Genomic DNA, 22455 nt, shown 5'->3' with positions numbered 1-22455 from the left:
ATATTTCGTTACTCTCCGCGTTCAGGCTGCCGGGATGCTCGCGCTTTCCCCGCACATCCCGAACGCAAGGTGTGAGCACGGATTCACCCAGGGTAGCTGTTTAGCCCTCCCCATCCCTACAGCTATCTGCTTACAAGTCGCCCAGATTCACAAAACACACTAATCATCTGAATCTCAGGTGCATCCAATTTGTTATTCACACTCTCCCGGTGCCAGTGAAAAGCCTGGCGTAGACAGATGCACCGGGAACCTTAAATGACAGTTTTGGCCTCCGGAAGTGCGATCGCTACAGCAAAATCTAGTACAGCCTCCAGGTGAAATGTCTGGAGCTCCATATGGAGCAGGGAAAATTAACAACAAGATGAAAATCGCTGTAGCAGCGGGGAGTCTGAATTTAAAAAAAAAGAAAAAAAAGAAAAAAAGAAAAAAAAATTTAAAGATGAGGAAAGAGAAGTAATAAATTAATGGGGTGTGAAAACATTCAAAGCTTTACAATACCAGGGGCAGTATTTGCTCAGATTTGGGGGGGAGCAGTGGGATGGGAGGGTGGGGAATGGGGGACGGGGGGGGTTGGTGGATTTTTTTTGTTGTTGTTTTTTTTTGTTTGTTTTTTTTGGTTTTTTTTAAAAACTTCAGGTCATTTTCATATAATTTATTAAGTGAGGCCTGGAATTGTAGCCAAAGGAAGGAAAACATTTCTCTAAATGCAAAAGTATCTTAAATACAGTCGTCGTAATCCGCACTTTCCTGTAGCTGATTAAATCCTCGGCAGCTGAGTACTGCCTATTTCTGTGGAATATTTCCCTAATGGATGCGGCGTCCTTTTAACATCCTGCTTTGTATAAAGTTTGACTACAAGCCGAGAATATTTAGTGGGCAATTCTTTTCATTTCTCCTAAATCGCATTATCATTAAACAAGTCATTGCCCCCATCGTGTTTTTATACAATATACTGAATTTGAATCTACGTGATTAACCGCACATCTCGCGGTTTGTTCAGCCGCTGCACGTCTTTCGGGTTCCAACTTAAAATTTAATTAAATATACTGTGAGGTGCCATGGCTTTTTTTTTTTTTTTTACAGTTCATTCTGCAGAGACGCCTAACATCAAAATCACATAAATTAAGGTTAAACTTTTAAAAGAAATTTGAAACTTATTTTCCCTACGTGCCTTCTTCACGTACCTAAAAAGCCGGACGGACTACGGACTGGTGACTGCGTTGGGTGAAAGGCGTCTCCTTTCTTTTTTAAATGTTTACGTAGGAAAGAACTTTATTCAGAAGCGTATTTTTTGTGCATGTGTGAGCGCATGCACCATTGCTATTAGTTTTAATAGAGTTATGCAAGCACATCAGGGGAAGAATATACCCTTAAGTGCTTGCCTTTGTACCTACAGAAAATCCTACGAGCGTCAAACCCTGAGACTTCCAAAAGGAATCCGACGTTACAGCAAGCAAGCAATAGCACGTTGCAATGCCACGCCAGGAAAACGAGCAACAAAAAATGGCAACCATAACCATTTTAGAAATCTACCCCATTTTAAGGATGAGAGTTTCCTGTGCAAAGTTTATATAGGGGAAGCCTGTTCTTTACTGTTTGTTATCTCCTTCTTCAGATCACTGCCTTTGGCAGTTAGCTACAGATTATGAAGTTAGCTGCATATCAAGACAAAAAAAAAAATTTACAGTAACTCTAAACACACCCACGAGCAACTTTCCTTACACAAGCAGCTGCTCGCACACTTAAGTGCCTTCAAGATAAGACTCTATTGTGAACATAAGATTAAATAATGATAGTGTGACAAATAAGTGTTGGCAAAATAAATACTTATAGAACACGTGAAAAATGAGAAGTGGTAAGTTCTATCATTAAAATATTCTACTAAAGGCCAGAAAAAAAAAAATCATCCTTCAGTCTTACTGGCATGTTGCAGGAGTCCTGAACTTCCATACTGCAATGATTCCCTCTATAAATCTTATTCATTTAAACTGAATTTACACACACCATTTGTCTGTGTCTTAAAAATAGAGAAAAAGGAAAAAAAACCTTTTTTTTTTTCCCCAGCTACCGCTGGAGACAAACAGTCATTTGCAGAAAATTTCAGGTGTTCTCAAACATGTATTCACACTTTCCATTTTCAGAGAGAAGTAACTTCAAGTTATTTAGGGACAAATTCTGCAAACACACATACCATTAGCTTCAATCATTTGAATAAGCCCACTGAAGTGAGGAGGATTTACTCAAGTGAATGACTGCAGAATCGGGCCCTTACGTAGGGAGATAAAGAGATATTTAGACATTAAAAAAAACCCTACTAATTATTCCCCTAATCAGAGTGGGTTTCTAAGGGTTCTTGTGGCCAGCTATGTAAGTACATATCTAAAATACCTATTCTTCACATAAAAATCCTTATGAAAAGCAGTTGCCTGGAAAGCTTAATAGCTACATTTTAAAGTTTCACCTCCTCAACTGTTTTACATTAAAAAATATATACAATTTCATGGACTACTGACTTGCCAAATATTCTTTTACAAACCCGATCCGTTTCTTAATTAGAATAGCAAAAAAGATCTTAAACTAGCAATCGTGTTTTGCTCCCAATTCAGAAAGCAAATTTCCGTCTCGAATCATACATAATGTACGCGCTCTAACTTCTTTCCCCAAGCTCCAACACTTCTGCGAACGGAGGGTTATCTTAAATTGTATCCCACGTCACTTTGATTTAGTGTTATAATACACCGTCTACAGCGAACATCAAGACACTCAACCAGCACAAGTGAGTACCAACGTACGGAGGACACTTCAACACAAGAGCTTCTTTTTCAATCCGCTCTTCAAAGGAGAGGGTACATTTTAAAATACGGATAAAATGTGCAAAGTATGTTCCGCTAACCAGCTACAGCACTCTCAGTCAGTAAACATTTTCCATAGGAGATGAGCAAGTGAAAAGTCAGTACATTTCTACATATGCAAAACCTTTGCAAGTCCATAAAAGTGTCAGGAGAATTTGCTTAAAACAGCTTATAAAAATGGGAGAGAGAATGAGTCCCAGCCTATTATTCAATAACCATGTTTGTGAGGCATCTGCATAATCTAACCATGCATAAATTAGTATGTGTATTACAACAGTTATTTGCATAATAATAGCAAGTTAATAGATGCTTAAAGAGCACAGACCAACACCACCTTTAAATCAGACATGCCTCCAGGCACTCTGATCTGTATAGACCAAGATGCAGAAAATAGTGTTCATAAAACATACGAAAACATAAAAACCACATTCAAATAATTCATTTTAGTCCCTGGACGCTTCACTTTTTCCCCTCTCCCAGGAAAGAATAATTTGAGGAACTCCAGAATAGTTTGTTACCATGAATTCTAACACCCATCTTGCAATAAGAATTCAAAGTAATCATCAAACCTATTTCTGGATTGATTGTTCTGTTCAGAGCTTCGTTTTTTTCAAGCATACAGACAAAGTAAAATATTAGGCGGTAATGCAGGGCTCAGCATTCGCCTAACCATTGCCACTGAAGGTGGAAATAGTTTTACCACCAACTTCAAGGAAACGGAGTTAGGTCAGTTAGGTCAGTTAGAAAAAGCCAGTATCTAAATAAAATACTAGTATTAGGTCCTCTTAAAAGGGAGAATCCAGAGCTCCCTTAAGTATTCCATTCACATTATATTTTTGATTTGAGAAGGTTTTAGACCATTGTTCCATTATTCAAAATTGGAATTAAAAATTAAAGCATAAAAAAGGAGTAGATACACCTTCCTGCTTCAAAAGCACTGTTGTACATACTGGATTATTTTTTAATCTCACAACAAAACAATCATTATCATCATCATAATTTTCATTGTCTCCAGGGAAAGAAAATCTAGAGTTTGGAGAAGAGAAAAAGAGAAAAAAAAAAAAATCAATAGAGACTTCTAAATGACTCCTTCAAGATACCACTTTTCAATTTAACAGGACAGATTTATTTGTATGTGGCTCAAATGTTCACAATTGCTCTCTGCACCTTCATACATAGGAATGAATGTCACAGTGGCAAACAGCAGTAATGAACAATCTTACCTGAGGATATGGAAACCTCCCAAGAGCAAGCTGGGAAAGGAAATAATATTTGTCTAGTTATATAGATTTGCATGGAGGGCACATTTTCTTAAAGAGAGAAAAGTACTCAACTCTTACTATCGTATAAATTGGAAAATGTCAGCAAAAGTAATTCTGAAAACACACAAAGAGCTGTATTTAGAATGGAGTCATTCACAACAATTACCCCTTGTTCTACCTTGCTGAGTATTTCTGTGTTTCTCAAGCTCTTTTGTCTGCACCACTCAGTAACACTGTTTGATGCCCAGGTTCCTGAGGACTCTCTAAATTAAACCAGTTCAGCCTCAATAGCGAGGCCAACGACACTGACCTTTACTGATAATTATCTGCAATGAACAGGTATTGCAGAGCATGCACTCAACTCCCAAAGTCCTTCCTTAACTGGCTCAGAGTAAAATCTGGGTTACATGGCCGAGGTTTGCTTCCTTATCCGTGTCAAACCCCGCCAGGAACCTGTGAGTGGGATCTGGGGAGAGCTCATGGCACTCGCAAAAAGCCACCTCGTCTTTTCTTCAGATCTACTTTCAATTGCACACGGTGTCAACCAGATCTGTCGCCCGCACTGTTCTGTAAGTCAACTGACGCATTACTAGAGCATCTGCTAGTACCAGTATCAGACCCAACAACGATACTACCGTTGCCATAATGCCATAGCTAATAAATATTCCATGATAAATTCTTCGTACGAGACCTTAGGTTTTCCCATTTGGTATCTGAACCTTGGAAACAATTTCAGCAAAATACAACTTGTTTAAGTTATTTTGCCTACAATTCCGTGAAGGACAAGGGTTTTCAGAGTTGACACAGACTCCTCCATTCCGAGCAGCTCTGTTCTGACCCGCTTTCTGGCTAAGCCCACCTCTCTCCACGGCTTACAGAGGAGCCATAGTCCGATGAGCTTCCCTACGCTCTAGTTAACCTTCCCGAATCCTCCCCTTCCCAATCCTCCCCCTGTTTGGAGGTCTACCAAAAAGGTTATAGATGCACTACTATCATTGATTTGTCTGCATGATAAACTAGATATATTCACCTCAGACTAAGTAACAGCGTCAATGCTGAAGGGCTAAGCCATCGTCTCAGGTACTGCAAAGGCTAAACCACACGTCAGTGCTGGGCGAAAGCTGTTTCACGGCACCTGTATTGCCACTGATACTGGAGCTCCTCGGTGCCGTGGCTACGTGACCTAGCCAGATTGCAGCTGAGGCAGCTCTGCTAAGCTATGATGACATTTCAGCCTGGCTGGCAGCACAAAACTATCCTAAGTGCGAACAATAAGGCATACACAGAGCTGTAGCCAGGTGAGGAACTGATGGGGCAAAGACCAGTAGACACACTCGAGCCTCACCAGTTCAGGAAAAAGGTCATGAGAAGGCAGTAAGAAGCAGCTGACAGCGCAAGTGGAAGCAACCAGAAAACAGCAGAGAAGGTGCCCTTTCTGCAATTCCAGCTGCTGTCCAAACCTAGGATCACACTAGCCATTTGGCTGTGAGCCTTAGCAAGTACAATAAACTTCTTTCAGATCCTCAGAGGAAAGATATTACAAAAGCAGAGCAGGTCTTGAAGCATTTGTGTAAGAGAGGCATGCAAGAGAAACCCAAAGAGATGAAACAATTTTTTTGGTGACTACTCTTAAAAGAAGCTTTCTCAATATTGAGATAGTATTTGTCCTGAAAATCTACAGACACATCAAGTGGGTTCTAAAGGGGCTATTCGGCTTGCACAACATGTCTGAACGCTTGCTTACTGCACAGACACATCACAGTTACAGGAACTGCATATCTGAATTTCCACGCATCACTGAAAAATCACCCCAAACTTTCCTAAATATCTCCTCGGTGGGAGCTTGCATAATGACTGAGGAGAAGCCATTATGGCCTGCTATATCAGCATTGGTGTTGACCAAGGATCCTACTAGCAATAACATATACAGCTTTTCTGAGACATTTCTGTTGTGCCACTCATCTCCCCAAAAGCTGTGATCTGCTTGTAGCCCTCCATTTGGGCATCACTGTGTTTGCTTGGTTTGCAAGACCAACACCTACAGAATGTAGAAGAAATGAGGCTTACAAGAGACACTGCAATAGGGAACAACATTAAGGTGACAAGACAACTAAGATCTCTTCAGGTTCTCCAAAGTGATACAATTTAAGCTAGCCTCCTCCTCTGGGTTTCTTCTGTGCTTTGTCTTCCAGGTTTGCCTTTAAGACTCAACTCTTTGGGGCGAATTCTGCCTTTCAGTTTTGTTTCTGGTGCAGTGCTGAGCGCAGTGCTTCTCTTTGCAGCGATTTCGTCCTCGTAACAAACCAACCTGAGCTAAGCAGGCTTGATCGCCATCCTTTCTATCACTTGTGTCTGGTTCACAGCTTCTCCCAGCTCAGAGTGTCGCTCCAGTCACTCTCTGATGGCAGGCTTTGAAATACACTGCTAAACAGTCAAGCAAAGACCCTACGTTTGTTGTTATGCTCAGTCTTAAGGACCAGGAGCTACTAAAACATACCCTTTTTCATCTTCTCTTCTTTTGGGAGGACCATTCTGAACTTCCAAGAAGCTGCTCGAGATCCTAAGAAGCACAGCACTGCTGTGGCAGCCTCGAAACAAACCCATAAATGCCAAACACTTTTCCATGAACAGAAGAAATCCCGATTTTTCCAATGACTACTGACTTAACAATAGTCATTACAATAGCTACAGGCTTGGCGGAATGTAATAGTTATCCCACTGCAGAACAAGAAGATAACTGTGGCTGTATGCACAGGGCATCATTCTGCAGATCTTATTTAAGCAGAAAAACGACCACTGCCTCGATGATGACTTCAAACTAAGCGTTTCTGTTCTCACTGGTGATTCCTCTCCCTGACCACCACACGCCTCAGCAGGGGCTCCAAAGGCAGCAGAATAATTGGGGAAAGAGCAGTTTTCTGCCAGACGTTAAGTACGGGGTATATAAATGAGCTTTGAAGAATCCAAAATGCATCAGGAGCAAGTTCTTTGGGGGCTGTTAAAAAAGAAACACGCTTCTCAGTGAAGCTGCTCCTTGACTGAGAACTGCAAAGCGATACAGCCGTGGACAGATCATCTGCCAGTTCTGCACCCCCCGAACCATCGCTCGATTCATCTAGTCAGAGTTGTTTCCTCCCTGCAAGATTGTCAAGGTATTATAAATTAAGAAACTTACCAAAGAGTATGTAATCTTCCCTGAAATAGCCTGCAGATATGTCACTGTACTAAATGTGTTTCAGATTTAATGAAGCTTTAATGTCCTTTTTAATTTTGCCTGTTTCTATATCACCAGGGGTCGAGCAAGGCAATCAGCACTCAAGAGGGTGGTTTGGTTTAAAACTAGGAAAAACTCATTTGCTTATGAGTTGCACTGTATTTTCTTAATTAAATTTACTAAGTAAAATGGTTTAAGTTCAGCCAACCAATGACCTCTGTATGTAGATTTAGATTTATAAATAGCGTCACAGTTAAAGTAAAGAAAAAAACGCCAAAAAACAAACAGATTAGAGCTTCACTAAAGGAATTTTCATGCTCTCTATCATCTGTCTCAAGGAAGCCTTATAAACATATGCAGCACAAGCCCAATGCGGGATACAAAAAAAAAGTAGACTACCAAACTAACGTGCTATCAAAAACTTATCTCTTCTGCATTTACACAATGCAATTCAGGAACTTGCAATCTTGTTTTTAAGGCATTATAACAAAAATGCAATATTTCCATTCACACCACTTAGATTTGGGAACTGATCAGTATTTTATGTAGCTCTGGATATTAAGGAGGGGAGAAGGGAATGATTAAACTTCAAGGAGCTGGTTCTCATTTCCCTATGGATACCTTCCCACTAAACAAGAACTGTAAAAATCATCGTTTTTAAAAGGCCCCGTGACTTGCAATGCCAGCATGGTATGGAAATATAAATGAGAATCAGACCATATCAGCAAGAAATATATCAGAATAACACTTTCCTACACCACTGTACTTTAGAGCAACTACGTGTCTGTGTAGGGTTTTTTTTGGGGGGGGGGTGGCATGTGTTTGTTTGTTTGTTTTTTAAACTATTACTTTCTTAGTCAGAGCACTTAACATGCTCATCTTACGGTGTTCAGTGAGGCTGTGTCCTAAAAAATGATGTGCACTTCCAAGTGCAAGTACCCGACAGGAGCCTTCCCCCCGACTCAGACGGAGGTGCAGACGGGGCTCGCCATCAGATTGTAAACCAGTACCTGATATACTGAGAAATAATCCCAGATTATTAAATAACAAGCAGAGGTACAGTGTGCATGTATGCTGATTTTTATCAAACTATATCTAAAAACGCGTAAGGGAAAGCAAAAAGAACATGAGGCAGCCGGTTTCGGTAGAGGCAGGTGCCTAAACCCTCTCTACGGAGCAGCCGTAAGAAGGGCTGGAAAGCAACTCTAACCTGTTCTCAAATCCATACATTTCACGTGCAGATAAGTGAACACGAAATTAAAATGACTTGTTGAAATAATCGAATTAATTAACAGTTTTGGAACTGAAAATGGAAACGCAGAAATCCTCACTGACAAACCGCTTTCTCTACCTCGCTCTTTACTTGCCTGCCTGTATATTGTGAATAAGAATTACAATAGCAACGTGGTCCCTATCCTGCTCCACAAGTGACTGAGGGAAGAAAGTTCAAAACATATTTTTAGGACACTCAGGCAATAAAGTCTCCCACTTAGATTATTGTCTATGTTGTGCAAGTTGTTTTTTAATTTACAGTTATACGGAAAAGCATGGGATGTTTTTATTCTTAATTTAGACACATTCCATGTTTCTCAGCATAACTGCAAATTGAAAATAAGCATTTACAATATCGCTAGTGATCTAGCTGAAGGAGGACTTTATAGTCTGAAATGTTCTAAAATTTGTTCTTAATTACCTTGTGCACATTTTACACAATTAAATTTCCATCTAAGGATTTTGCATTTAGATTGTGCTCTGCAGTTAAACCCTCATTTTATGGAAAAGCAGCCGCCGCTTCGGAACATTCAGACACAGGAAACTTTAAAAATCAGACTTAACTACTGGATAACATAAAATTCCCCAGGTGAAATTTCATTCCAAGACCAATTTATACATTCCTAGATAGATGGCTTAAAATCACCTGAAACTCTGCAGGGTATGTACCTTAATAAATATTAAATACCTCAAAAACTACTCTACGATTTTTCTTTCCTTCTAATATCAATTTCACTGTCCTCTTATTGCACAGTTAAAAAAAAAAAAAAAAAAGAATCCAAAAGGATATAACAGCAATTTACCAGCGTTAAAGTGCTTCTGAGGTTAAACTGACAACAAAGAAGAACAGAAACACAAAGCATCTTGAAGTAGGGTTTCAATTAAATGTGCAGGATTTAGTAATGCAGGACGAAAAAAGAGTTACAAATTAATTTAATCTTCTGCCTATAGTTTGCAGCTGCACTCCAAAGTGTCTGGGGCTTAAGAACAAAGCCTTGAAAGGCCTCAGAGTGAGGAAAGCTTCAATTTTTAATGTATAACGCCATTAGCTGATAACTTGTGGAATCTGCGACCCCTGCAGAGGGGCATAAGCGCGGGTAACAGAGACTGATGAAGTGACATATTTGTTCACGTCTAGGACTATGAGGAAGAAGGTTATTACTAATACCGTCAGGCCCAACAGAAATATGCCCTAATAACCTTTGGGACATTCCTTGGCTTGAGCAGATGAGTTCGAGATCTCTCTACATAAAATATATTAAAAATCAAAGCCTAATTCACCTTAATTAAAGATAATTAGTTTCACTTTGACTTCTTTTAAATATGAACTATAGTAAATGCACTGCAAACTAAAGACTGCAGACAATCATGATTAAATTGCACATGCCTTCCTCGCCACAAATCCCTTATATTACCAGGCTTTTACTGCTGCGTCTTCAAAGGTGTTGCTCAGAATAGCAGCGCCTTTTCTAAAGGGAAAAAGGGGGGACACGGGCCTTTCAGGTCCAATCTATGGAAATTGTCAGGTGCAAAATTCACACAAATGGTCCATAAAGATTAATGAGACTACTTGATTGAGTAGAGAGGCTTCCCACTTATTTATTCGCTGGATTTAGATTCAATACCTACAGGAAAAAAAAAAACACGTTAAATTTGGTTGCGCTGATGGAAATGCAGCCCAACTTCAGCGAAGCAGCAGCACCGCTGTGCTCCATCTCCACTGGCACGAGGGAGTTCATCTGCCCTTACAAACCAATTAAACAGCAGGGAAAAGCAGACTCAACTGACAAACATTTCTGAATTTTTGACTTTTTGAAAGCAGAAGCAACTATTCTACACAGTGTAAGAATTGGGAACATTAATCTATATTATGTAATATTACGAATACACCACAGCTGATATTATCCCTTAATTGCCCGCTCATCTGGCTGCTCAGGTAGAGAACCGTGTTATCCCTTTCGCGGCCGCACAGACTGCCCACAGCGGCCTAAGAGCAATTGTTGAGAAACATGATACATTGAGGTCTCAACCCGCGCAAACTGTACCTAAACTTACACTTTATTGCAGCTTAGTTCACAATCTTCACCTAATATAGGGTTACATCCCAGTGCAGCAAGCGGATAAATCATCCTGGAATATTACTCCGGCTAAGTTTAGCTGTGAGTGGAGCATATGTGCTTCCGAGTCACTGAAGCAAAGGCCCATAAAATACACTAATTACTGGAAGTTATGGTCACTGAGTGATTGATAGCGCTCGGCGAGGCAACTTCCCCATTTTCAGCTATTCTGACGGGCCTCCGCCACCACACAGCAATTATTAATTCATGACCCAACCCTCAGGCACTGGTACCTTTACTTCTAATTCCGCTACCACAAAGATCGTGATGTAGCTGGACATTGTCTGTCTTCATCCCGGTGGCCGCTGAAGATGGCAGACGAGAAAACGGAGCTAACGGCCACTGCTTGGAGAAATTGCTCGAAATAGCTCAAGGGAAGAAAAAAAAAAAAAACAACCCCAAACAACAAAACTAGGCCAGATTTTTCCTAAGAACAAGTTTCTGAAACGCATCATTCTGTACAGAATGATTAAAACTACATAAATATGCTAAGATAAGAGCAATCCAAGTTATTGAGCAAAATTCTGTGTGTTACAGCCACTCTCAAGGGCTGAGTGAAGCGTGCAAGGATTTGTCCATACAAGGCACAAACACCACACTACTACAGTCCTTAAAAATACAGAGTAAAAGGGTGAGGCTAATTGGAAAAAAAAGCATTTTTTGTTTTCTTGCTTTCCTTAATCCTAAACGAAAGATGTCTGTTGCTAAACAGTCAGACCTACGCAATTATCAGTGGTCCAAGCTGCAAAGGCCCAAGGGCTCAAGGCACGAGTCTGCTCTCAGCCATACTTCATGAAACCAGAAAAAGGCCAGAAACAAAACGTTTTCTCCATAAAGTTGGTTCTTTCTCAGGAAGGGTCTGGCCAAGGGCTGGGGCCACAGAAACCAGCGCTGCCCGAAGCCCTGCTGTCGGCAGAGAGAAGATGTCAGCCCACACAGATGGTCATCCATCATTTTCAGAAACACTTGGTTTAAGTTTTCTCTAATACTAGTATTATTTCAGAGTGATTTGCAGTGACAAAGTAAACACCCATCACATCCCAGCATTGCTGGTTATTAAGATGGTTGGGCACTGAAGTGAGGTTTGGTTTTTTTATTAGTTTAGAGAAGGCTGGAATTCAGTAAGGACAAAAAAAGGGAGGGGAAAAAAAAGGGAAAAAGAAAAAGAGTAATTTAAGACACATCATACTGTATCTACTGAAATGTACCCAGATCCATCTAGCGCATTAAGAACTTCTTGAATTCTCAGTGTAGGAATGGGGAAATCATGCTCTTCGCATATTTGCTTAATGACGACCTCATGCCTTCGGCTATGAGCCGTTCTCAGGGGCTCTACCAGCACCAGCAGCATCACCCTGGCGAGGCCATTCCCAGTCTCTCCAGTTTCAACGTGCAGAATAAAATTCTGCTCATTCCAAGCACACAAAAAGCAAGGACAAGTCCAGTAAGAACTGTCACTTGATCAGAGACACCTCACTTCAGCCAAGTATTTTGTTACAATATCAAGACTCCTGCTCTGCATGGAGATTAAATGCAAATTCTCGTTTCCCATTTAAGCTTGACCCTTGCCATCTTGTAATGGGCTATTTTAATTAAAATTCCTCCTGGCTCTACTCAGTGTAGCTTTCGACACTGCGGGTCACCGCATGGTCTGTGTCTGCTTCCAGCAGTCACGCAGACATTCGCAGTTGGCCCATCATGATTGTACCCCTTTCCACCAAACCTCCACCAAGTCTCCAGTGCCACTATGGAGAGCTATGCTGTACCACCAAGCTTCGGGTCTCAGATTTCCCCCCACATCTGTCTCCCTGCTATTGTTCAGGTAAGGGTGTAAAATTGATGAAAAATCAACCATTATGTCCACACATAAGTGAAATCCTGCAGAAGACCAAATCGTGGTCTGCAGGAGTTCCTGCAGATCAGCTCACAATCTTCATCTTGAACCATTAGCACGTCAAAGCTGACGATATGTGACTGACCACATATTTTAGACTCCTTAGAAAGAATTCTTCTGAAAACTCCTCTCCTTGACCAGATTACATATACATGAGTCTTTACATCATTTTTATGCAGTGAAACATCTTAAAGATTGAAGTGCTTTAAGAGAATCATCTTAGAGCTGTTTCTCCTGTAGCACCTTCTTCAAACATATTCCTCCTCTTTGCCTCAATGGTCTGAGTGAGCTCTTCTTACATCTCCGTCTGTGCTCCCAGCCCAAGCGTGCTGAAGAGTCTAAGACTCCGTAATGCTGACATTGCACGCATTCGGTGCTAACCCTGCTCAGAAGACATGTAGGTGTGTCTGAAATACACGATGTAAGCCATGCTTGTTGGATATATATTGGTGTTCCTATATGTGGGAATGCACACAACCGCTGAAAATCTGTCATATGACTGCTTGGAATATTGCTTAAAACAGCATCTTAACACAAATGTCACAAACAACTAGCAACCCTTGAAAGCTCTTGCAAATATACAGATAACGGAGAACTCTGGTGACCGAAGACTTAAACTTCTCACTTTGGGAGTTTTAACAACTTGTTTCTAATATTAAAACTGATATACATACTCCTTTTCTCTGACAGAGAGAACACTGATAATCTTTGCAAGTTAGTTTTAAAAGGAGGCCTGAAACGCAGGAAAGTAGCTGTTCTTCTCAGCAGAGGACAGTGGAAAGTAGAGACCAGGATGTGATACAAAAGGAGATGCAAAAAATTATCGTTATCCAAGCACATGAGCTCGTATTCTACTTCCAAAACTTACTCGGTTTGTGGCATAAGCAAATCACTTTAATTTCCTGCATTTTGATATAATATAATACCAATTCTATCTGTAGATAAAATGAGCCCTGGTTCTCCTGGCAAAGATCTGCAAGCCTATACTTCGCCTCAGTGAACAACTCGGATCACAACTCAATTCCATTCCTTTCCCAAAACTCCCTTCTCCTCACCTACCATCTCTCCCCATGACAGGTTGGAGACTCTGGTCCTCAGTATTGTCTCGAGAGCATGCCAGTGCTTCTCAGCAGGCAGCTTTGAGATGGTAAAACCCAGGAGAAAACCAAGAAGAAACCCCCTGTGGAAGCAGGAGGACCAGAGAACACACCAGCCCTGCCGGGTCCCACCAAAGCTCTTCTCACCCAGCTTCTTGTCTCTTACAGCAGTCTCTTATCCCAGGAGAAGCGGCTCAGCTGGAGGTGACAGTAGCATACCTGCTCCTCAAGCATCTCCACAAAAAGGCACCACTGGACAAGAATGCTGCCTATCAAAACCCAACAAGATGTGTTTTATCCCATTTTGGATGCTTCGAAGTTCACTTTCGGATAGCAGCCGCGCAAGGTAGGATTAGAGTCATATTGGAGAGTAACAAGAAATATTAGGCAATCTGATTTATCCTCCTGTGCGGGGCACGGCGCCGGGAGGGCGCCTGAATCGGTTACAGAATGCGAAGAGCACTCAGGCTCAGCCCAGTCAGCCTGGAGTGTATTTTATGACTGAGTTATAAACCCCTGAAAAACAGCTTTTATAATGAAAATGCTGACACAGTCTTCAATGTAGTGACAGCAATGTCACTGGTTTAAATTGAACTTGCTTTGTCATCCCAAGAGCACTTAAATAAAACATCGAAAAACCTCATGAAGACACACGAACTGCTTGTGATGAAACACTTTTAAACAGTTTTACAGATTATATATTAAATTTAATTCACTTCAAAAAATCCTGAAGAAAAAAATGCAAACTCAAAAAACCAAAAGAGTAATAATAATAATAAAAAAGCTAGCAGCATTTCTTTTTTTTTTTTTTCTTTTCCCTCTTTTTCTTTTGGCAAAGGGAAGACTGAACACCCTCAGACACTTCTTACTTCAAAAGGAAGAAGAAGGCTCACCATCTCTCAAAACTCTGGTGGTACCCACATCTAATACTATTCACCCTGCTAGCAAGTTTTTTTGGGGCACTCTTCTTAACCTTCAAAAGTAACATTTCAGTTTCTCCTTAAACATACCTTTGCGGCAAAGAAATTCAAGACATTTTAAAGGCTCAGAAGAATATTAAAGAAAATGAGAAGATTTACTTAGCCGCTATTTCATATGTCAGGACAGCCCTTGCTAACTCAGTCCCAACACGCCATTTCATTTAAATTAACACGCTGTAACTGTGCTAGCTTGAAGTTGTAGGGCTTGAGTACTACACTACTAAGTGGAGATGATTTAAAAATCCTACACAAATGCTAACTTCCCTTTTTAACAGTTCCATCAACAAGAGCCTGGGTGTCTCCACTACCAATCCCCATGTCAATACAGTGTTACTTTAATGACAGTGACCTTGTGTGGCTCTTTGAGCATCTTCTTCACCTTTTTTGAGACATTTTTCTAAGCCGCTGTCCTTGCTTTTATCATTTAACACATCACTCAAACCACTTCAATAAAACAGCGATCATGTTGAAGAGGGGTCTCGGAGGACCAGATGACATACCAATTAACAAAGCGCGCAGAACCAAATTGTTTTTTGTACATCTGGTTCAGAAGACATTCATGGAAAGCGCGAAAGAAAAAACAAGTCGAGAAGGTTTAAAAGGGGAGAGCAAATGGAAATTAAAGGAGTTTTCCTAATGTTGGCTAATATAATGTGAAATTCATCCTTCAAATCAAATTCACAACCAGCCAGGTTACCTACTAATAATCCTAAACTATATTCCAAATACCTTGGTCTACGCAGTAAATCATCGTATTGCTGCTGCACGTCGGAATACATCTTTTATTCAGCAAAGGAACCAGAAAACGCTTGCTCTACAGGACTTCTGCGTTTATACCACCCTCTTCCACCGTGGATCAGGAAGAATACCAGAGTCAAGTCTTAATGTAATACAACCTCATTTTAGCCCTTTGTTGGCTAGATTCATTTACAGAGTGCGTGAGGATGTTCTGTACCTCTCCCAAAATTGTGAGGGCTCTCCAGCACCACAAACCATTAAAATCTGCAGTAAAACAAATTAAGGGAACTGCATCCCCTGTGACACGTTAAAGTATGTCATGATTGTAATTCAGAGTTCGCCTCAGTCAGACTCTGGAAAAGATTTACAAGATCTGAAATGATTCAGCATTAAGTATTTTCATTTTGGTTAAAACTGATCTGGCAAGGAATTTGTTGTTTGAAAACAGAACGCTAGTCTTGGTTCACTTTCAGGCTACAAAATGTGAAATTTGCCTAGATGCAGAGGGTCAGCACCAAGACTACTTAGCTTCTATCTAATCTGCTGCTAAAAACATCAGCTGTACTTCACCAAAAGGTATATTCAGATTCACCTTAATGATACTATATGATACCAGAAGAGAAGGGAAGGGCACCTATATTTTTCACTTAATCGTATCACGCCTTTGTCAGGCTGTGCAAGAAAGATGATGCAAGTCATCGATGGTTTGAATGAAGTGCTGCTAAAGGAAGAAACAACTGCTCCAAACAGCGGGAAGTCCTTTCGCGGGACTGTCCTTGAGTTGAAAAACTCTCCTGAGAGCTTATTGCTCGAGCTGTCAAGGCTGCAAGGATTTCCAGCGGTTGCTGGGATGTTTGTGGCCAGCCAAGGCCAGCGTGAAAAAGGCTACGTGAACATACCCGTACCATATGTGGTCACCACCAGACCAGAGCTACCTGTCCTTTCTCCCAGACCAGACCAAGCCCGATCTGATTTTACTGGTCAAGACGCTATCATAACACAGGTATTTCTACTCAACTTATACACTCTAGGTTATCTTCCCTATAAACAATCATCCATTTTTATAAAATCATTGAAATTTATGTTTCTTAAAACATCTGATGAACCCTAAACTGAAAAAAACCAACCTTTTTCCTGAATCAAACCCGACCCTGTTCTGACTAAGCCTGCAGAAGGCACGGGTTCTCCTGAATGACTGCATTTACGACCACATTGTCTTTGAACCGCTTCATCTTGATAAGACTTTCTCCTGCTTGAAACTATGTTTGTGAGAAATCTTTCTAAAAGCCCTTGTGAACACTTAAATTCAAACACTTTATTCAATCACACAGGGAGAGACTCGTACTATCGCGCAAATATTTCTGCAAAGCTTCTGCAAGGCCATTAACCAGCTCAAGCCCTGAATCTGCATAACGCTATTTTAACCCTAATAAATCCCACTCTGTCCTGGCCTGCGAAAATACAACACAGAAATACCGCTATCTTCAGTCCCAGAGGTGTTGAAAGGACGCAGAGGCATCCATGTACCAGGCCCCACTCCTTACTCTCAAATGGAGTTTTAATAGAGGGTTTAAGACTGCTACATGGTTTGTACAGAGGCTCTTTATATCTAACCGAATTGAAGGCAGTAAGAACAAACCCATTCTAAATACAGCCAAGAAATTCAGCAATAGTTAAAAGCACGCACATATTAAAGAGTATGCAGAGACCACATTAAAATATTTTGATGTTAGATTTCATTTGATTCTTGCAACGCGCACATGAAAATGAGAGACGTTTGCATACCTCCATGAAGGAAATCCCTAGACTCCAAACGTCCGAATGAATTCCATACTGTTCTCCTGAAATCCGCTCAGGCTGCAAAGAGACGGAAAGAAACATCTTCTTGAGCCCAGCAGACAAACATACGTACTTATTCCACAAAAGCTAGCCCAGGGCAAACAAATCAACTGAGAAAATGCAAAGAAGCTTAAAGCTCACCAGCTAACCTGGCAGAGAGCAAATCCACTCTTCAAACGTGACTTATTTATTTTTGCCTCTTCTGCAAGAGGAAAGGCCTCATTTATGCTCAGACTTCTCACCATGCATTGCTATGCACCTTGCAAAGTTGGCCTCGGCACTTGTGTCTGGGCTGTTTTATCCAACAAAAAAGCCAATGGCTTGCACACGTGCAGCAAAGTGCGAGGTCAAGTTGTGCGAGTCCGATGGTTTATACATCTATTGCTGAGCCCAGGCAAGGCGCGCTAGGAAAACAGACTCCTAATGTTGAGTCAAGGGGTTGGGGAGTAACTATGGTTTAAAAAGCAAAGTTATTGAAGCCAAAAGAATCAATGAAGTCACATGCCAGCAATTTTATTTTATATACTCTTTAATTTAATTTTTGACCTATAGGAAAAAAAAGACTTCACTCAAAACTATTAATAGCAAGTTTAATGCCTCATGAAATAGAATGCTGTAAAATATAACCGCTAGTTTTTACTTGAAAGCTACAATTTAAGCATTTCCAAGGTCAAGTACAGCATGAAATGTAACAATAAAAGGCTCCATGAGACTTCTCTCCCCACTGTGCTGTTAATGCACCTGTCTAGCCCAGCCACCTACGAAGCACTGGCTGTATTTTTAGTCTTTAATAATCCAGAGACCTTTTTTAGAAAACAAACTCCCAAATTAGTGCCAGTCCAATGTGTTTTCGGATGTTTACTCTGCACTGCTAATCCCAGGTCAAGAGCTTTTATCGCAGCATGAATGTTAAGTAAAAAAACACATTATCTTTAAGGATAGACTTCCACAACTGCCATAACCTAAAAAAAAAAACCACCCCAGAACCTAACTGGAACAAAATCTTTTTGACTGACCCTCATTTATTTTGAGCTGAACAGTGACCTAAAAATCTTATTTATTGTTTTTAAAGTTCATTAAGGCAAGCCTTCATTAAGTATAGCTAGCCTAGGTCAGCATATCTTAGACATGTTTACAACAGCATCATATAGGGATACGATTTTTAAGCATCCTTCTGTACTGGCAAAGATCCTCACACAGATGCAGATACGCAGCCAAAAACGCACGCCGACAGGTACGTCTGCCTTTATAACGTAACACGGTACCGGCTATCGCGGCCAAGGATGCTTTGTTACCGGCAGACACCGCACCTGTGGCAAGCCGATCGCGCGCGCAGACCTCCTTAGTGCAGGTGAGACCCTGGCCTTTCCCGAGCCGCCAAATCAGATGCAGAATTCACACTGAGCAATATTAAATTGTTTAGTCTTCCGTTGTAACAGCCCAAGTTTTAAACAGCAACTTATATTTAGAAATTAGGTATTCACAGAAGACAGTGGCAAGTAAATCATTTGCAGATTTAAACAAAAAGGCTAGTCACATGAATGTAACGGTATGGAGAAGAAGATGAAAAGAAGAATAACACGTGCACGAAGTAAAGTGTGCAACACAGAGATCAGCCTAAGGATACACAGCTCAAAAATACTTTCTCTTAAAAATTTCTACAACTGGTTACTTTTTTTAACCAAATTTTTTTGCTGGATAAAGTGGTGATAAAATGGTTTTACAGAAAATGCATTTTTGTTGGAATTTCTCAATCAAAAAGCTGTTTGGCTTGTTTATTTTAAACAGAAACCTCAATTTTTTTAACGGTTTCAAATTCACACACAGTCTGCTGTGTGCAAACCAAAGCTTATTATTTTTTGATGACTAGACTATAAATTTGATGACGACAAATGACTCATTCAGCAAGCAAAACAATTTTAAACACAGGAAATCAGATCAAGTACGGTTTAGCTTAAGCTTCTCTTTTCCAATTAATAGATGAATGCATCACATTCATCCATAAACAATAAGAAAAAAGTAATTTAACGTACACCTGGGAAAGAGAACAGTAATCTTGATTTCTACACTAAAAGCCCCATACAATTTAATTCTCAGACCTGCTGAAGACCACTCTAAGAGTAACAGCTGAGTTGGAAAAGTTGATTAATTTGAAGCTGTTTATTTGTCTGAATCGCTATATTCCAGTTCTTTTAGAAAATGGAGGCATAGAAATCAGCAGGCTTACTAGCAAAAGTGGTAATATAGAAGACTGGATTTTTTTTTCCTCTCTTTTCTTTTTTTTTTAAAACATTCTTTCATAGTATTCTGATGACACAGGATAGTCCAAGTCTTTCCAGGACGGTGACATGAGCGTTTCAGAAGCTACATAATGAGTACACCTTGACTAGAAAAGCACTTAGCAAACAAACGGACACCCTGGTCTGCTTTCTTCTTACAAGAAAGTACGAAAAAATACCTGAAAGCGATTAAAGGTCATGGATTTCCCTCTCCTCTTTTCTGAGGTTTGAAAAATACAACTATCAACCACTTTTGTATTGCTTGCACTTTTTTTTTTTTTAAACAAGCCAAACACTAATTTTTTTCCTCGTTAATATTACGACATACGTAGTTTGCTAAAAGAATTTTAATGGCCAAAAATAAAAGGTGACAGTTAATACACTGCTCTAAACTGAAGCATTTAAGTTTTCACATCTGTTAAACAGAGAACTAAAAATAATTAAATTGATCTTATGGAAATACATGCTAACTTTTGTAGTTTACTTTCAGACTGGCTCTCGTCACTGTATTAATCTCAACGACACGAACACCACGGGCCAGCTGTCAGGTCAGCGGGAACTGCTAAACCCAAGCCTCACATCCCAGCTAACAGCAGCAGCGTTCCTCCAAAAGATATATCTTCAACAATATTTTACTTTGATCTAAACGTGATGGGAATTTATGTTTTAATGTACAGAAAAAGGACAAAAGCAGCCTCATCATAACGAGCATTCTGACCAAAATTTATATAGAGAAGTGAAATGTTTTGATGACTTGATATGTATGGTATGAACATTACACAACATGCAACTTAAGGCCCTAATATTACTAGTCCAAATATTTTTAGCTTCAAATTTCCATGGCAGCTTCACATGGGAAACACCCACACAGGTGCTTAGGTGTCAAGAAGCCCATGAGAGGTCTGCACACGCCTAAATGCTTTGCTGAACTGCAGGCCCAGAGCAGCGGTTCCCAAACCGTGGACAGCATCCGACCGTCGGTGGTCCGCAAGGAGCTGCAGGCTGTCGGTGGAAAGCTGCTTTTTTACGTTGGACTGGCTCTATTCTTTGTTCCCAGCTGTTACAATGCATTAAAGACAACTAAAAATACGTGAAAGAAACGCTTTTCCAGTATTACTCTTCTGTATCAGCAAGAAGTGCAGTTGTCACAGAGCTGGTAGGCGAGCAGATAGGAAGGGAGCGGGTCTGCGAGACAGTAAAAGGGAGCTGCTTCGTGGCACACGCCATTAGGACACAGCTTATGCTGGGGATGGGGAGAGATGAAGTTTGAGAATTGATTTAGAGTACATCCTGCATTACACAGAACAAGGCTGTGAACAAATACTTCTATTTAAATGTTATTCCTGCATAAATCCACTTACCGCCATATAAGCATTTGTTCCAACATACGTCTTGGCTATAGAATTCACCAGCTATCAGACAAAACAGTCTGTTAGAACAATATAAAGATAATGTGGAAATAAAATGGGCAATTATTCCTCATTTAACCTACAATCATCATTCCTATAAATCAACTAAAAATTATGTAAAAGGGAACAAATTTATCGGCAAAGGCATTAAAAATGATTAAATCTCTCTTTTGTTCGGAACGAGGGTTCCAATTTAAACAAGCACTGCATTACAGTTTATGGCAGATAACCTTAAACAATTCTGTTAAACAGGATGCTTATCGCTTTAGTACCCCAAACCAGTCTGATATAAAAAGTCAATTTGAAGTAGGATTGAACGCGCTCATTTTTCAGTCAGCTGGCTCAAGATGTGAATAAAGCCACATTCATCACTTGAATGCAACGAGCACTAAATACGCTGGAGGGACAACAGACTCTGACAACTTATAATACAAGGCTGACCTTCTCTTTGGTCCTCATGTTTGGCTGAGAGTAAAGGTGCTGAAATTCAAATCAACATCACAGCAAGCTCACGGGTCACTATCAGAGAAGTTCTCCAGGGAGGCCCAAAATGGAAATTAATTAAAATTTGTGCTGCACATTGTAAAAGCCCACCACTATTGTTACTCCCAATATTAATTTTTATTGTGGGCCAGTTGGGCTCCCCAGACACATCTCTCGTTCTGCCCTCCCTTTTGTCTGGCCAAAACGCTTTCATATCAAAGCTGCATATCAATGAAGTTTGCTATTCGTAAGTAGTAATTACAATATCAGCAGTTTTTACTGTCATTAAACAATGAACAATCATATTCAGATGAAGAAAAGTCGCCCGGAGATTAAAAATGAATAGGGCTGTCCCAGCAGAGGGGAGCTGGCTGTGGGGCTGTCTGTCTGGCAGCCAGGTGACTTTGACATTGGAAAGAGAGCGGGCAGATATCTGAAGGGGGAATTACCTGAGTGCTAACCCCGAAGTCGCAGAGCTTCACCTGGCCTCGTGTGTTCACCAACATGTTGGACGGCTTCACATCTGTTGAGGGAACAAAACGGCATTTAATCTATATTCTCCTAGCTACGCATCGGATATAGAGATCGTTACGAGTATTGGCATGATGGATTTTGATAGGAAATATTTCAAAGACGTATTTCAAATGCAACCTCTGGTTTGTAACAGTCACTAGCACTGACGACATTATATCTGTACCTCTCAAATACCGATAATCTATGTTATTAAACCATAGAATCATTTAGGTTGGAAAAGACCCTTAAGGTCATCGAGCGCAAAGCTGCAGGTGACACCAATCCGGGAGGGACCGCAAGTGCGCCGAAGGATGGGACCTAGAATTCAAATTGGAAAATCAGACTGAAAAAATGACATTCAACAGGGACAAGTGGAAGCGCTACACTTAGACAGGGATTAATCAACTGCATAAATATAGGATTAAACAACTGCCTGAAGTGTAGGCTGGAGCAGGTCTGCAAAAAAGGATCTGCAGATTATGGCGTGGAGTGGAAAAGACAGAGAG

At 40.5% G+C, this 22455-nt stretch overlaps 1 protein-coding gene across 6 annotated transcripts in view; it reads right to left on the bottom strand.

Moving 5' to 3' along the window:
- MAP2K5 (mitogen-activated protein kinase kinase 5) overlaps nt 1-22455 on the bottom strand; it is a 148631-nt gene that overhangs the window by 49057 nt on the left and 77119 nt on the right. For 4 of the 6 annotated variants that reach the window (XM_082322395.1, XM_082322391.1, XM_082322394.1 and 1 more), the window contains 4 exons: nt 21886-21959; nt 20906-20956; nt 17212-17283; nt 4076-4105 (listed from right to left, as the gene is read on the bottom strand). In XM_082322395.1, coding sequence (XP_082178521.1) covers nt 4076-4105; nt 17212-17283; nt 20906-20956; nt 21886-21959 — 227 coding nt within the window. The remainder of the gene's footprint in view (nt 1-4075; nt 4106-17211; nt 17284-20905; nt 20957-21885; nt 21960-22455) is intronic. The other 2 variants (XM_082322392.1, XM_082322393.1) reach the window with 2 other exon arrangements.

This window comes from Platalea leucorodia, assembly GCF_965183815.1.
Source record: "Platalea leucorodia genome assembly, chromosome: 9".
Lineage (NCBI taxonomy): Eukaryota > Metazoa > Chordata > Aves > Pelecaniformes > Threskiornithidae > Platalea > Platalea leucorodia.
Note: the sequence above shows the minus strand (reverse complement) of the source record. Positions and strands in the feature narration are given on the sequence as shown.